The 16,868-nt window shown below is 41.1% G+C and overlaps 1 protein-coding gene and 1 long non-coding RNA gene across 2 annotated transcripts; both read right to left on the bottom strand.

Annotated features, from left to right (window-relative positions):
* Positions 1 to 2,784: 2,784 nt before the first annotated feature.
* LOC139300794 (uncharacterized) lies at positions 2,785 to 4,674 on the bottom strand. Its single transcript, XR_011598853.1, has 3 exons — positions 4,552 to 4,674; positions 3,545 to 3,632; positions 2,785 to 3,461 (listed from the first exon to the last, which is right to left on the bottom strand). It is a non-coding gene; the product is annotated as an uncharacterized lncRNA (long non-coding RNA).
* A 3,366-nt stretch (positions 4,675 to 8,040) lies between these two features.
* Positions 8,041 to 16,432, bottom strand: atp13a1 (ATPase 13A1). Its single transcript, XM_070923400.1, has 25 exons — positions 16,073 to 16,432; positions 15,456 to 15,545; positions 14,876 to 15,139; positions 14,569 to 14,724; positions 14,353 to 14,422; positions 14,151 to 14,257; positions 13,892 to 14,021; positions 13,692 to 13,747; positions 13,421 to 13,547; positions 13,140 to 13,277; positions 12,894 to 13,014; positions 12,587 to 12,744; positions 12,181 to 12,356; positions 11,984 to 12,094; positions 11,757 to 11,882; positions 11,562 to 11,670; positions 11,184 to 11,377; positions 10,465 to 10,561; positions 10,194 to 10,378; positions 9,804 to 9,918; positions 9,501 to 9,697; positions 9,200 to 9,342; positions 8,958 to 9,069; positions 8,726 to 8,869; positions 8,041 to 8,625 (listed from the first exon to the last, which is right to left on the bottom strand). The coding sequence occupies exons 1-25, from the start codon at positions 16,430 to 16,432 to the stop codon at positions 8,515 to 8,517; spliced, it is 3,597 nt and encodes a 1,198-aa protein (XP_070779501.1). The 3' UTR covers positions 8,041 to 8,514.
* Between the last annotated feature and the right edge of the window lie 436 nt (positions 16,433 to 16,868).

Genomic DNA, 16,868 nt, shown 5'->3' with positions numbered 1-16,868 from the left:
AAGCGGGCAGGCTAACGTTAGCTAACCACCGAGTGAAAAGCAGCTAGGTTAGTAGCTGTAGCCCAGCAGAAAAGCAGCAGGGACACACATGCACAGACTGTGTGAGCTTGCCAACAGCGCCTCGCACATTTTCGGGAAAAAAAATGTAAAAACGAAGAATATAACAATGGACGAACACTCTTGTCTAAAAATAAAACTCGCCAATTCAAAAAAGAAATAAGACGTGAATACAGCGACTAAGCTTTCGGACCGTCTGGCTCCAATCAGAAATCTCCTACCAAAACAGACTACGGTTTGCCATTGTTATTGATGTCGCGCGAGTATGTGGGATGTTCTGGGCTGCGCGAGCGGTGTGCGTCGCGTTGACCATTGAACTCATAGCACCACAGACGGCGAGCTTACAGGCGACTTAATCAGTAGACTACTATAGAAGAGACATCTACTTGTGTAGATGCATCTCTATATTAGCTGGTGTAAGGTTGGCAACAACGAATAAAATAAAATGTTTTATAACACAGCGTTCTAGACTCCATCCTGTATTATTCCTCCAGGTGACAAGTCGTGTACGGCCCTTACAAATGGATAGTCCCTTACGTCATCAGCATTGCTTGTCCTATTATAATTGGTTAAAGCAAGTTTTCTCATTAATACAAGGTGAGATCACCTACTAACAAAATCCATTTCTAAACAAAACCTTGAAGTGAATGTTTGTAGACACTTAAAGGACTGGGATGGTGTGCTATTTGAGCTAATAACGAACTTCACACACAGCTGTAAACATTAGAAAACATTGTGTAATAATAACTAAGGTGTTATAATCACTGCGATTTATTTGAGCAAGTGCAGCCGTGTACATATCTAAAAAGCCACAACATGTCCCAACTCATCAGTAAGTGTGTTGAATTGGAAAAAAAAAAAAAAAGATTTGCCTCTTTGGTCTCAAGTCAGTGTCATTTCATAAATTGTGCCTAAAAGCCGATTCACTGATATCCATGTGTGGGCAAATTGCGGTAATTTCAAGAGCAATATTCAATATCAAAGCAAAACAGTCCAACCTAAGAATATCATTCTGTCTTAAACCCCCGATGAATGAAACATCTCATCAGTTTTCAGTATGAAAATGTTGACAGCACAGATTGAAAACAAGTGTCCTTGTTTTTTGCAAACTGGGCAATTCTGCTGTAGTTTATCACTCAGATCAGAGAGACAGCTTTCCAAGACGAATGGCTGGCTGAATGGATGTGGAGGAGAGCTGCAGCCAGCCTTGCTGTACTGAGAAGAGATGATGGGTGTGCATGAGAGAGTAGGACCAAACTGGCAATGGTTTATGCTGACTCTCCACACATCCATCTACTACAATCTGTAGCTAATCAATCTAAAGTTAGAGACAACAAGAATAGAGAATACAGTAAACCTAAACAGTAATTGTTCTTTGCATGTGCATATAGTACAAGTCACAATTCAGGTTTCTCGGTTGTTATACCAAGCAGTGGATTTTAACCCTTTAAAAACATTATCCTTACCACAACTAAACCTCCAATCTTATAAACACAGGGTTTAAGTAGAAAAACACAAAGTTCATATATAAGCCAAGCAAAAAGAACCCTGCTTTTCTTTCTTTCTAATAATACTCTACAAACACGGAACCCAGAGAGCCTGGTCACACCCAAGGCACCTTTATCCAAATATGCATTGCATCCAAATCAAACACTTAACGATTGACCTCCAACATGCCATTTGCTGCGGTCATTGAGGTTGTTAAAAGCGACAGTTTATCATACATTTGTGAGTAGCTGCAGGGGTTACCATCAAACCCCAAAGTGTCTCACTGTCAAGAGACACCTTCCTCGAAAGTAAAAAGACTTTGTCAGTGGCTTTGTAAACTTCTTTGTTTTGTTGTTGGTGATTCAGTTAAGGATCATTTCTGTGAAACTTCTATTCATTTGGATGCTAAAGCTGCCCTCCTCACCCCACAAGCATCAAGCCTCATTTTCATCTAAATAAGAATCGATCTCTCCTGCTGTGCACCATCCTCCCTTACTCACGACTCTCACGGTCACAATCCCACTTGTCTTCTCTTTGCTTGTCCCTGTGCTCTCTAGTCACTCTCTTGAACAAGGAAAATTCACCATACTCCATGTTGGAAATCATAACTGCATAGCACAGAAAGTCATTCACTCTTTTTTATGGGGTAAAAGGGCTTTCTTCTTGCTGTAATCATCAGAGAAACAGATTATGTATGAACATTAATGAGTGAATGGGTCCAAGAGATAGGGGTGATAGCGAACAAAGCTTTGACTGACTGGTACAATGTCAAAGCTTCGTTCTGCATCAGTGACCCAGCCAAATGCAAGAGATGGGGGTGAGTCACCGTGGGGGAGGGGCCTCCTCCTGAATGGTCAGGGGACACTGATGAAGTGAAATAGATGCAGCACCAAAAAGAGAGTAAATATGACTGAGGGTGAGTACATAAAAAGGACTTTACATAAATTAAAGACTATAGGCAAACTGCAGAGCAGAGTCATTCTGTATTCAAACTCTTGTTTTGCCCACAGTTTCATAATTGTTATAGTTAATGTTTTCCTATTGTCTGGTCAATTCCAATTGAAAAATTGGCCGACTTCTTCACAAGATTAATGACACTTATTTGAAAATGACACCAGGTACACTAACAGGGTTGTGCTACTCTTTGCATAGTCTCGTTTAAGGATATTTATAAAATAGTGGCAATCAAACCACTTAAAAATGACACTACATCCCATGACTTCAAAATTTAAACCGTGCATTTTATAGACAAACCAGTTTTGGTTTCCGATACATCATTACATTTGAACATTTCAAGACAACAGATCACTTTAGACAAGCTAATAACCTGTCTTAAGTGTCTCTCCAAGAGGTGAGGAATTTCTTTGTTAATTTTATAAATGACCAATAACATTGTTTTGCAGTTTTGCCAAAGTTTTCTGAAACATTTGTTTGTTACTTAAGTTCTAACAGCTGACAGTCTAGTCTTAACAGTTTCAGGTTTTACAGGTGACAACGCACTTAAGGCTGAACAGAAAAATCCACTCCGGCCATTCACAAAGCTTGTCACAATTTTATATAACCAGCTACTGCCACCTGCTGGTCAAACACATGGATTACCTGAACTAGCTGCTGCGGAGAGAAATGGTTCTATTCGACACAGAAAACATAACATTAGAGCTTACATTGTTATAAAACGAGACAACAAAGACAGATCAAAGAAATTATACATTTCCAAATCAAATAACAGCGAAATTACAAGAAAGGACACATTTATGAGCTTCATATACAAGTCATAAAGAGACATGGTCCACCAGATGATTGATTGCTTGTGCTTGCCTCCCGCCAGAGTGACTAGGTCGTTGCAGAGGATAAAGGTGCTGCCATAAGGTTCCTGATGAGGTCAGGTGAAAGATCCTGGAATCCGGCCTCTGCCGCTGGTAAGAAAAAGTAACATTAAATGCCAAATTACGACATTGTTTATTCCATAGAAAAGATTAAAGACGAATAAAATCATTACCCAGTCGTCCACTGGTCTCTTTCACCAATAACTGTGACTGCTCCTTGATGGACAGAAGCTCTCTTACCATCTTACACTGAGTGTCCATCTACACATAAAAAAGGAATAAATGATTACATCACATGATGTAGCATGAATAAATTCAGTACAGATGTTAATTGTTTTTCAACAGGTCTGATGATAGGATGATCAGTGGACTAAAAGCCCTTAAAAACGTGCCATTTCCTTTTGCAATAAACATTCATGAAAAAAATAACCAATGAGAGTTTGATAAAAAAACAAACATCCATAGTTATTATTAAGGGTACAGCATGGAAATATGTGACATCAACTTGGCTTTTTTCAACCAAGGAGTAAAACAGAAATCTCTCGTGTGAAAAAAACAAAACTGTTCTGACTTTGGCAGAAAATTGTGTTCTTGTAGGACTCCATCACTCATAGTACAAAATAGAAAAATATGTTTTCAGTGCCTTTAAAAGCACTGAACATACGTTGCTGCAATAAAACTACAGCAAATAAGGCAAAGAAGTATAGATATTGCACTACTTATGTTATCTCACATCAACTTTGTTATTATTATCTAGCAAAGTGAATTGTGATCGTTTGATCAGATAGCTTCAATGTGAATTTATCATTTAATAAATTGGCACTATCACTAAGCTGCTAAACATTTCTGAGCCGCAGTGGATAGAGAATGTCTCAAACCCCTCAAATGTGCCAACTTTGGTGCTGTCCACAAGAAAGGGAATGAATTCCCCCCACCTAAAAAAGTAAGGCAATTATTTTGCCTTTCTTGTGGACAGCATTTAAGCTGCCCATAAACATCTAGTAGCATCTGCTTTGTGTTTCATCACTGTCACAGCCAAGTGGAAATTCCTCCATTTTTTTGTTATATAATAATGATAGAGTAATTATAAACAGATTTCAGCTTTTGCAATAAAAAAGTGACTATTGATATGTTTATGATTGTTTTAGTAATGATCTAAAAAATCTAATTTCAAACATACAATCATTGCCATTGTGTGAAGCATGGGCTGTTGTCTGCAAAGGAGACCGTGGTAGTCAGGTTTACTCTGTATGAACTGGTACTGTGTGGACTGGGCCACAGATGTAGAGTCTAATGATACGCTTCTCTCCTGGCCCTGCTCCACTTTCCTGCAATGAATAAAGAAGACATTATAAAATTAAGAAGACAATATTGACATACTATAACAGAGTATTGTAACAGTATTCCTCAATTCACCTTTCCAATTCCTCTGCTTTACTCTGGTGTTTGTTCAACAGTGCCTCCCAAGATTCACTTTCAGCCTGGAGCCTAAAACACAACACAGACCAGTAAAAAAAAAGAACTCGTGGTAAGTCTGAATGTATGTCTTGTATGAATACTTTGTATGCACTATAGTGATATTAACAACAACATGCCTGTTGATGGCTTTCTGGACCTTTTCCATGGCTCTTTGCACTGCAGGACCACTAGAGCTGAAAGTAAATAATAGAGGCTTAATGCAGTATAAATATCAATTTGTAGGTAAAACAAAGAAAACAATCATTATAATACATGCAGAGTACTGAAAAAATAAAAAACTACAATACCTGGCTGCACTAGCAGGGAGTTGATGACCCCGTGGTTCACTGCGCATGGTTTTGGCCAGACAAGCCCACTCTTTCTGCATGTGCTCAACTGCACCAAGGAAGACACAGAACAGAGACAAAGAACTATAACTGAATACTTCTATGACAGCTATTCAATTAAAATAAAGAGCTCCATGAAATATGTACCAAATTAAGCAGTGCAAGTGCACTAACCTTGTTTTTGAAAAGACTCCAGTGAGGTGTTCGGCACTGACTGCAGTGAATTTTGAGTTCTTTCTATTGCCAGCTAGAGAATAAGCAGAGGTGATTAGACACCAGGGATTTTAGTTATGTCTAATTAAAATTAACTGTATGTTTCCCTCTAACCTAATGCAACCAAGAGCCCTTACAGTCTACTCATAATGGCTCAAACATTATGTTCATGAGTAATTCATTAGGGCATCTTACGCACAGTAGGTCGGTACTCCTAACTAAAACCATCACATTTGATATCTCTCTTAAGTTTTATTACAATGCAAAATCTCAAGTTATTACTTGCAATTCAGTACCAGAGCACATGCTCATTTATTTGTTAAACACCAACGAGTTCCTTTTTTAATTCATCATCTTTCTAAATATTGTCAGTTAAGTGAAAAACTATCTTTAATTCAAACAGCCAATATCAATGAGAGGAAAAGTAACCTACAGTACCCACTTATTTACTTGTTCAAGTTGGTCACAATTAATTTACCATAATACTTTCTACCACACTCACCCTCATTGAAGCCTCCATTAATTTCTCGAGCCTCTCTTGCTGTGGTAAGGATGTACTTATGCTCCTGCATAAAACTACAACACATGAATAAATACATGTACATTGCCCAAAAAAACCCTTTGACATTTTCTTCCTAATTACAAGGTAAAAGAAAGCCAGACATCTCACCCTGGTATGGGTTGGGAAGGGCAGGGAGAGAGCGTCGGGTTATGGTGGCTCTCCTCCAGGATTTCCTCCGTGCAGTGGGCCTCACAGTGGGACTTGAAGGACCCTCCGTGTTTTCTGTCAGCATTTCTTGTTTGTCTGTTTCTGAATGTACTTCCCCTGTATCTGGCGTCTGTGTAGTGGGTGATATGAAGTCAGTACGGGGAGATTTGTGAGGGGGACCTGTGCAGGGGCTTGTGGAGCATCTTTTCGATGTCTGTTTCCCTGAGTTGACCTTGGTATAAAGAGATAGAACACAGAGCAAAGTAAATTAGCAGTGACACAGTAGCATGGTTAGCTTATGGATGTAGGATTAGCCGTCAGTTAAATGTACTCATACCTCATACTGGGTATCAGCAACGGCCACAGTTCCGCAACTGCAAGAAACGTTTGTGAATTTCATGCTAACGTTACGTACATCATGTACAGAATAGCATTAATCAGTACTAATAAAAATTAAGTTACTACTGTGTTTCGCTAACACTGTTAAGCACTGCAGAGCAACAATAATTTGCTTTGACAAAAACTCGGATAACAATTTAGCGTTAGCCGAAAAATGCTTTATTGAATTCTTCTCAATAGCAAACTTTTAATGTTAAATCGTTTGTCGTAAAAAAGAAAAGCATACAAACCCGTCTTGTCCATCTTTAAAATGTTTTTCCGCCATTTTTTCTTTCAAATGTTTTTCCTCTCAGCGCGCGCACAACAAGCCAAACCCATCTACTGACCTGAGCACTATGGGAAATGTAGTGTATTGTAACACAAGCGCAAGCTGCAAACAAGGCATAAAGGCATGGTGACTATGTATGTATATATACACAAAGGCAAATCGCCTCATGGGAGCGGCTTTGACCTCCTTTATGGCGTTTCCCAACTGCTGGCTATTTGTTGTAGTTTGTAGCAAAATAGCAGCGTTATCTGCTTAGTGTAAGTTCAGTCATGAATACTACCTAAAATGGCCCTCTTCTCAGACTACTTGTCATTCAAGTGTTACAATACAATTCAAATGAAAGAGGTGAAAGAAAAGGTTAAACTGCTTCTTTCTTCTTGTTATTCTGTTTTGAAAAATAGGCTTGTTGACAGTAAAACACATGCTCAAACATAACAACCCTACTATTTTTTTTACATTCTTTAACTGTAAAAGGGAGGCTTTGGAAATTGGATGATTCATAATAAGTAGCTAAATGTACTACTGAGAAGTCAGTAAATTCTTATCGTTCTTTCTACAAGAGATATACTGGTCTTCAGAGATCCTATTATATTAATCACTGTATAATTTGGACAATGAGAAAATTACTATGCACCAGGTTTTTGTCTAAAATGTATGACTCAGCTTCTTTTTATTAATTGAACAGAAAATAGCAGTCCCAACGATTGCTAATGAGAGGCTGGAGCCCATTTCTCCAAAAACTACTTTGACTGACAGCCTCTTGAATGTGTGTATATGAATATTTAGTTTTTCTCTTTGTAATCTTTAGGTTGTTTTCAACAAATCATTAAGACTCCAATTGATACAATTTGTAGCAGCAACACAAAGCTGCTCTAGTTTGTTCATCAAACAAAAGTTTATGTAAATTCATATCAAAGACAAATAGCAAACTGATCTCCTATGGCTGATTTCCTGAGAAAATAATGTTTGGTAGTTAAGATCAGAAACACAAAGTTCACAAGTTTCAAGTCTTTTCTTCGGTCCACTGATGCTTAATGAAATGGCACATTTGTTTGTTTTGGGCCAGCGTCAGGTGTCCCATGAGATAAAAGGTTTCATTAGATGAATGTCTTTCTTTGTACAGTTACACTATATTGTTACACCCTGATCAAGCTTTACTTACCTTTTTCTGGGAACAGAACAGCTCATGACCAGTTGGACATGCTCATCCTGTCCATATGCAGACATATCAGTACTTGTACTTGAGAAAACATTTGACAGACTTCATAATTTGTATCTGTAAGTCTTTATAAGTCTGTTAGAGATGTTTTTCACTTTTTACAAAATCAAGGAGAGGAATCAAAAACAACCAAAAACACTTTTGCAATTCTCTTGGAGAATGCCCCTTTTGTGTGCCTGTATGTCTCACTGGCTGGCACACAGTCTCGCACTCCACTCAATACTGCTGTCTTCATGGCCTTGTGTAGCAGCGAGGAGGGACAGATGAAGAAAGAGAGATGTAGAAAAAAATCAAGAGTTATGAAGAAAAACGAAAGAGAATTGAAAAACAGAGCTGATGAAAATATAGAAACACAGATGGGGGCAGAGCAGGACGAAGGAAGGGATACACAGAGTGTACAGTACTGCACACCATGACTGTCTCAGCTGTCTTGTGTATGTCACAACAGCTTTAATTCTCTTCCTCCCCTAAAGTCTTCTCTCCCTTTACAGTTTGGTTGGTAAGGGCAGCGGTTGCTGTTGGCACTGAGTTCAAGAAGGCAGCCTGAGAGTTCCTTTGCCTAGAAGAAACTGCAGGACACGGTCCACCAGCAGAGCGGCGACAAAGTCCACCACCAGAACCTGGGCAATGATTAATTTGAACTGCAAGGAAGTAAACAGGAAGCAGGTTACCTCACAGGGTACATCATTATTACAAGGCTATTATAACAAAACAATTCATAGTAAAATAATGTCAGCTCACCTCAGTTGGAATATCTACAAGAGCAAACTGTTCGTTGAATTCTGGTGAGGAACCAGTAAGAAGTCCCACAATCGCTAAACCTGACAGAGCGATACTCCAAAGTAATGGTCGATTCTCGCTGAGAGACTCCATGAAGGGGTGACCCTATAGGACACAACAAGAAATGCTGTGAGTCTAATATACTACAAAGAATGCAGAGACGACAAATACTACTGGTATTAAGAATAAATACCTTATAGTTAATGGCAAAGGTGGCCATCTGCATGGCCATGGACATTATATACACGGTGCTGTTAATTAGACTGGGTTCAAACTCTTTATATAGATCTGCAAACTGCTCCACACTACAAGAGAGAAAGGACAAGTGAAATGTTATTATAGTGGTATTAATGTAATGTTATTAATGTAAATATTTAACTTGTAAAGCAGAACTGCTGTTTGTTCTCTCTCTCCTTCTGTGTTACTGTGATTTACCTGGGTGGACTTCTACTTTGTGCCTCTTTGTAAAGGTACACCAGACTACAAAAGTGAACAGCAAACTGCAGCAGCACAGTCAACACTGTGTAAAGATTGAAGATGTTTGGTAAGGGCCGCTCTTGAGACAACGTTTTCAGTGGCTGTATAAATGTAGAAAAAAAGATCATTAATTTGGTTTCTGTGAAAAACAATCAACATGTGTCATGGTAGAAGAAAAGCGTTCAGTAAAGATTACCTTGCTAGAAGAACTATCAATCAGGAACATGTAGGGCCTGTATTTTCTTACATAAATTCTCACCTTTGATCTAGAGATGAAGAGGAAGCATCCAGCCAAGAGCAGGCCCTGCAGGGTCGCCTGGAAATCGCTGAACTTGACCCCCTCGAGGTAGAGTACAGACTGGCTGTAGGCCAGCACCAGGGCATTGAGAGCGAGGATCTTGAACATCTGGAGTGTTGTCACCAGAGTGCAACGGCCTTGCTTTATTACATGGCAGACTGGGGAGAGAGACAAAGTGACAGGTTTCAGAGGTGGGAAGCAGCTTTATGTTCAGGTCTTTGTAAACTGTGTCAAGAGCTGAAATTATTAACAAGAGTTACTCACTGCATTGTATGGAGGAGAGTTTTGAGGTGAAGGGGGCAGCAATGGAGGCATCACCCAGTTTCACAACTTGTACCTGATCCTCTTCAAGCTCACGTAAGACTTGACTGATCCTTTCCTGTTACAGAATAAACCCTGATGTTTAGACCATTGCACTACAACTCTACTGCACATTTATTCTCTTTTTTGAGCTATAAATAGATGGTTTTGTTAATGTTGGTAACTGGGGAGGAGGCTAAAGTGAAGGACTGCAGGCTAGCATGCTACATTCGGTCATCCTGTGAACATTACCGAGTCTCAGTTGCTGTACGGAGGAAAAAAAGATGGAATTTAAGTTATTGGTACACTATTCCCTTAAGAATCAGGAAGAAGGCTCTTCCTAAAGACACACACCTTTTGTGCTGCCAGCTGCTCTTCTCTCTGGGCCATCACCCTCTGCCTGGCTGCCCTGGAAGTCAGTTTAACTCCTGAACTAACAGGTGGTAACGGTCTTGATTCTGCTGGGGACGGCTCCTTTTCTCTCCCCCGTTTCCTTTTCTCAGGCATGCGCTCAGGCGCGTTGGCTAACAGAGCAACACCTGAGGAAAAAACGATCATCACTACACACTGTTGGGGTCATACATAGGGACACATGCTTTCAGTCTTGAATGTTGGTTAATCTTACCTATGTGGGCGTGTTTGAGAGCTCCAACATCATTTGTGCCATCACCACACATCAGTGTCACATAACCCAGCCCCTTTAGACTTGTGATCACAAATTCCTGAAACAGAACAGACCATCTTTATAGCTAATAACTTCTAAAACACCCTGAAAGTTCACCTTTAGATACTTTTACAATGTTACATACAGTACCATCTATCTGTCATGCTCAAAATACTGATTCCCTATATTTCCCAAAATGTTTCTCAACAACCCCCAGAGAAACTTCACTGAGTTTGTTTCAATTACCTGTCAGACAAAATGAGTGGTGTCCCATAGTTGAAATACAAGTCTTTTGCTGTTGTATTGTAGATTACTGAAGTTACCATCTGTCTAAACTCTGTTTTGTCTGTGATGGATCTCAAAAAAGCCTTTGCTTTTTGAAAAAACCCACAACATCTGACACTGACTATTGATGTTTGAGATAGCTAAACATTTTCTGTTGTCTAACTCCTTCATAGCTGTGGTTTATAAACCTCAACATACAGTCATGTTGTATATGTTCAGCCAGTTATCCATGGCTATAGGAAAAAACACATCACACACACTAAATGGGACCCAGAAATGCAATGTCTGTTTCTAATTGTTGATTTTTTAGCAGTGCAGTGAATTTCCTTAAACCAACCAACTTAAGCCAAACACATAACTTTCAAGAGACATACAGCTGCTGCTTTGGGACCTACCTTCTGTTTTGGACTGACACGGGCAAACACTCGTATGTGAGGCAAGAGTGTGTGGAGTAGCCGAGGGTCACAGCTTAGTCTGGCCAGCCCCTCCCCTGTTACACACAAGTCAAACTGACGCACGAATGAGGGAACAGAGGGAGGGGGCAGTGGTACACGCACACTGCCATCAATGGACTCCCACTGCCACTCACCTGTAAAACAAAATAACATCAGAGGTGCATGATTCTGCACTTAGTCTATGTCCTTGGTCAAAACGCCCATTGCAAATGGATTACTACAAGAATCTTTATGCCCTTAACCTTTATTACTGACATTGTTCTCCATTGGCTTACTTGAGTAATACATGTAATTCTGTAAAGTGATTACTCGTCTTACCCTGACCGGAGCTTGGCTGCAATATAAGAGTGTGTTCTTTCTGGATGAAGTGGAGTTCTCTCGCTACATGGCAGGCCGTTAGAGGGTTGTCACCTGTGATCATCACCACCTGAAAGCAGAGGGAGAGGAATTATCCATATTAAAACCATGCAGTTTGAGTATGTGTGCACAATTGTGTGTTGTCAGCTTATTTACATGATGAGATGCTTCCTGGATCTCTCTGATGACAGCCTTGCTGTCACTCTTGAGGGGGCAGGACACAACCATGAAACCGGCGAAATGCAAGTCACACTCAAGAGCATCGCGACTCATCTCCCGGACCTATGAGACCCAAAAAGATCAAGCTTAGTTTCTAACTAAATCTATTATTGTTAGACAGATCAGGCAATCTCTGGTAGTTTTGAGTACAATGAACAAATAACCTGCTGATGACTGAGGTGTCCCATCTCTTTGTAACCCAATGCCAGCACTCTTGCCCCTTCCCGAGACATTTCTCTGTGGACTTCATCATAGCTCTCTGGACATTCTGCAAACTACAATCATAGCCACATTAAAACACCAGTAGGTACGCTTGGTTAGGCTCGAGCATGTATGTGTAAAGGAAGGTGTCCATGTTTACCATTCCTCTGAGTGTCTCTGGAGCTCCCTTGACAGTTGAGACGTAGCAGAGGTCAGTGGAGCCCAGCTTCTCAAAGGAGGCCAGGACTGACATCCTCTTCAGAGCACTTGCAAAGTGGAAACGCTGGTGGATCTTAAGTCCCTGGGTTTTGATGCCACGTGGGAACACCTTTTCATCTGGTCAAAAAGGCAAGAGTCAATGTGCCAAATTAGACCCCCAAGCTGAACATAACACAAGCAATGTTTGGTGCAACCTGAAGGATTGTACTGCAAGTCAGAAACAAATGCAAATTTGAGAGGGACACGTGACTGTATGTAGCCCAACACAAACATGACCATACACATGTTCTCTCACACACCTGCCACTGCCCTGCACTGTACATTTAGTGGCGGTCATTTCCTTGTACCTTTAGTGAGGGTCCAGTCAGCAGCAGTCAGCATGGCCTTCTCCAGTGGATCTCCGACCAGCTGTCCGTCATCCAGAGTGACCAGTGAGTGACAGGTGGCCACCACCCGGTGTGTCTCAACTGGGATCTCAGATACAGGCATCACCTCTTTGCCTTCTCTGTCATAAACGCAAACATCAGTCGATACGCTCCACACAGTGCAAATGTAAATATTAACCTAAACCATAGGATAGCATGCTTTGTGTTTGTGCTTCACAAATGATGCTGTTTAAAACGTAAAACACAAAGAATGGTGGGAAGGGTTTACCTGAGTCCTGCTACTCCTCGTACCACCAGACTGTCACTGGTCAGTGTTCCTGTTTTGTCAAAACAGCAAACCTCCACTTTCCCGGCAAATGGTATCCGGAAGGGCTCAGTACAGAATACATCTAAGCACAAGTAGAAAAAGAAAGCTCAAATGAACCACTGTTACAAGATTTGTAATATAAGCTTTGTCGAGGTCTCTCAATATATTTTCTACACACATGCAGGACAGGAGCACACACAAACATACAAAGTTTAGCCAGGGCGATAAGAGATGTGTTAACTGCCAGAGAAAGCTCTATGGGGAGTTCTGGTGGAACCACCGAGGTGAGGATTAGTGTGCACTCCAGAAACAGCTTGTAGCGGTTCCTGCTGACATCCTTGGTCCCTGAGGGAGAAATACAAAGCACAGAGATAGTACTTAGATATTATTTATGCCCTCACCTTCAGCTATTAGCTGTCCCTTTGCCTATGATAATGTCTGTGTTAAATAAGAATGACATGTTAAACAATTGATTCTGTGCACCTCACCTTCTACCCACACGTAAACAGCTGCAGCAATGGCAAACACAAGGAGGAAGAGGATGAAGATGAAAGTCTCCAGGTTGTTTGCCGTCACTCTCTTCACACCAAAGAGGATGGTCCGTAACAGTTTACCCTGGAGGCAAGTTTGTACACACAATCAGTACACTTTCATAGCTGACCCAATGTGTCCCACACTGGCATGTCAAAACTAGAATTAAAATGCATGACAAGAAAAAGGGGAGTGTGGTGATATAGACATACGAAGCAACTTCCTCACCTGAGACGTGTAGAATCCTGTTCTTAGTACATAGGCCACACAGCCGTTGTCAACAGCTGCACATAAAGGGAGAAAATTAATGAGCTTTCACATTGTTTTGATGATGGAGATGGGTGATAGATGCACTGTTGAGTTCACTGACTCAACAGACAGTATATGTTGTTGGTAGCAGATAAATGAAGTTAAGAATTAGCCCTTACATTTGAGTCCAGCACTGGCCTTTAAAGGGGGGCTATGTTGGACTACTTTTGTGCCCCCAGAGATGATGTGGAGTCGAGAGTCTGTCTGAAGGTCCAGGATTCGCTCTGGGTCCAAGTCCTCCACTGGCTCCTGCACACCCCACATTTTCAGCAGTAATTACGATACCCCAGAATAACCCCATGCCCTTTAGAATAATTGAGGCCTCCAAAGTCTATGCCCTCAGCTCTGTTATCATGTGTATATTAGTTTGCCTCTAACCTTCATCTGGGGAACAGACTCTCCAGTCAGCATGGCCTCATCCACAATGCAACGGCCCCTGAGTAGCAGCACATCACACGGTACCAAGTTGTCCTGGGGCGAACGTCCTGTAAAGCACAGAATACATATTTTAAGCACACACTAATACAGACTATCTGATGTTTGGGTTGAAAAGACATAAAAACGTTGACAGGACATTTACCTATTGAGACGATGTCACCAGGGACAAGCTCATCACTTGAAATAGGTCTCCACTTCCTGTTACGATATACCTGGCACAAAATACATCAAATAAATTTGGGATGCTTTAAATACATGGGAAGTACACTGTAGATAATGAATTTTGAGATGCAAGACAAAATGTTTGTTAAGAACTTTAAAATTGTATACAACAAATTTTAAATGTAGTCAAGCCCACCTGGATCATGTAGGGCTTGTTTCCCATGCGGCGGATTTCCGACATATTCCTCATTTGCTGCTGGACCAGAGAGGCTTCGAATGCCACCAGCATGAACAGTGTGAAAACACTATAGTACCAGTATTCGTCAAGACACCACAGCCCCACACAGAACACCTGATGGATGGCAGATAACATAACTTCACATGGATACAGACACTATTACAGTCAACAACATCATATCTAAAGCAAACAAAATTAAACATTATAAAGTCAATTTTTACAACAAAACCAGTCAAATTATAAAATAACATTCACACACACATACCTGGAAAACAAAAAAGGGAGCAGTGGCCCTCTCTCTGAAGAGCTCCAGGAAATCTGGAACCATCATCTCAGCACGATTGGTGCCGTAGCGCTTTTCTGCAGCTCTGAGTTCGGCCTCCTCCTGGTAGCCACGACAGGACTGAAAGTAGCCCATTGGGTGGCTTATGGGAAATGCTATTGGAAGGAAACATTTCTTCTCTCTGTGGTCAAATATGTACCGGATCTTTTGAAACTCTAACGAAAGAATGCCCTCGCCATTCTCACCCTGTTGGTCAGAACAAGAGAAAGAAAGTAAATTTAAATTCCAGTATTCATTAAAGAAAGGCCAATTAGTATTTTTTCAGATTTTCCCTGAACACAAGATATTGTCAGGGATTGTGTCATAAAACAAGTCAAATCACAAATGAGAATAGAAAACAGTGAGAGTTTTACAGTATGCCTTGACAGAAGTGACTGAGCTGATGTGGATTTCAAACAACTGGCAAGATAAAATGACGTGTCAAAACAGAGAATGTGAGATCTGGGTAATTTTTCAAATTAAGACAACTTGGAGCATCCTGAGAGTAAATGTGTGAACTGACCTGGTCCCTCTGTAGTGCCACAAGCTCAGCAAAACCGTTGTTGGGGGTGGGTATGACCTTTGCCAGTGTAGCCTTGTTTGGGTCCGGTTCCTGTGTATCCAAATGAACAGGTGACAAGTTCACACACTGTGGCAAGTCAGTGTTATTTTTGGTATAGTGTGTGCCTCTGGAGCTTTGTCCCTCTCAAACGAGACATGACCTGACATACAGCTGCTTGATCAATAAGAAGTTAAGGCCCATTCGTAAGAAAACATAGCAATATTCCAATGTAATATTCCAAATAAAATATTCAAGGACATCATGTCCACAAGTCCCAGAGAAATGTTCAAAGCTTAAGATGAAGATAAAAATGTGGCAGTGATGATTGAAAGTTACATTCAATTAGAGATTTGTCATTTCTAATTCAACCATGAACCTACAGGCCTTTCCTAAAACCATTAAGTCAAACACCTACCCTGCCATAGTGTCTTTAAGCAAGGCATTGATTTCGTACATGCTCCTGGGTTCATGCTGACCCTGACCTTTGACCTCCAACACAATGTATGGTGGAAACAGTGGGTTCCCTAGAGATATCAAAAGACTGTCGCACTATTATTGTTGTTATAACTTATGTTTACCTTGGAACAAGTGAGCCAACAGTGCGCGTGCACGGACCAATAACCAGAAAGAGCGGTGAGGACGTGCGCGATCCCGATAGCGGCTAGCGCCAGGAGGCCTGCCTCCGGATACTCGGAGGCGCCGTACACTCCTAACCACACGTACAGCCAGCCTGGGTAGAGAAGAGCTAGAAACGGGAGGACAGTGCCGTGTAGCAGCCGGGGCCTTCGCCTGTACAGCGTCACCGAGCTCACCAGCTCGTCGCCGGTAACGTTGCCGCTGTCATGCTGGTTGTGGTTCACAGAGGGGGCCATTTGCAGCTCACCCGGTCCCTGGATCCCGTCTGCAACCATACTCTCCTCTTTCTCGGCGTCATTCATTGTACTTTGCTCACTCCTCTGCCCCCCTCTATCATCCACCACCACCCCGTCGTGCTGTAGCCGGTAAAAATACGATTCTACACACGGAGCGGTGCTCGTCCAGCTTTCAGAGCCCGTTTACTGAATCGCTCGTTCTCTGACCGTTGCTTCCGCATACGTAAACACGCAAAGACACGTAATGTTCTCTTGGCACAACACGATTGAACCGAAAACATCAAACACGTATTATCTTCCACACTGTTAAATTCAGTCGTTTAGGTTAAACTTTATATAACATGTGAATAAAGAGGTTTCTTTCAGAAAATGTCGATTGCATTTGTCGTTTAATTCTTCAATTATGCGATTAAGTCGCTACCCCTTTAATAAATTTGTCGTCATTGTAGGGGTGTAGTCACAGTGAGATATTGACACAAACCTGAACCAATAATATTAAAGA

This window comes from Enoplosus armatus, chromosome 17 (assembly GCF_043641665.1).
Source record: "Enoplosus armatus isolate fEnoArm2 chromosome 17, fEnoArm2.hap1, whole genome shotgun sequence".
NCBI classification, from domain to species: Eukaryota; Metazoa; Chordata; class Actinopteri; order Centrarchiformes; family Enoplosidae; genus Enoplosus; species Enoplosus armatus.
The sequence above is the reverse complement of the archived record's forward strand: the minus strand, read 5'-3'. Positions and strand labels throughout refer to the sequence as shown.

What these genes read in the sequence shown, in the direction of transcription:
- atp13a1 (XM_070923400.1), bottom strand. Translation starts at nt 16,432, where the DNA reads ATGAATGACGCCGAGAAAGAGGAGAGTATGGTTGCAGACGGGATCCAG. An exon ending in ACAAGCCCTACATGATCCAG is followed by an intron (nt 14,423 to 14,568) that starts GTGGGCTTGACT and finishes ATTTTGTGCCAG; the next exon opens with GTATATCGTAACAGGAAGTG. An exon ending in CAAAGTAGAAGTCCACCCAG is followed by an intron (nt 9,070 to 9,199) that starts GTAAATCACAGT and finishes TCTCTCTTGTAG; the next exon opens with TGTGGAGCAGTTTGCAGATC.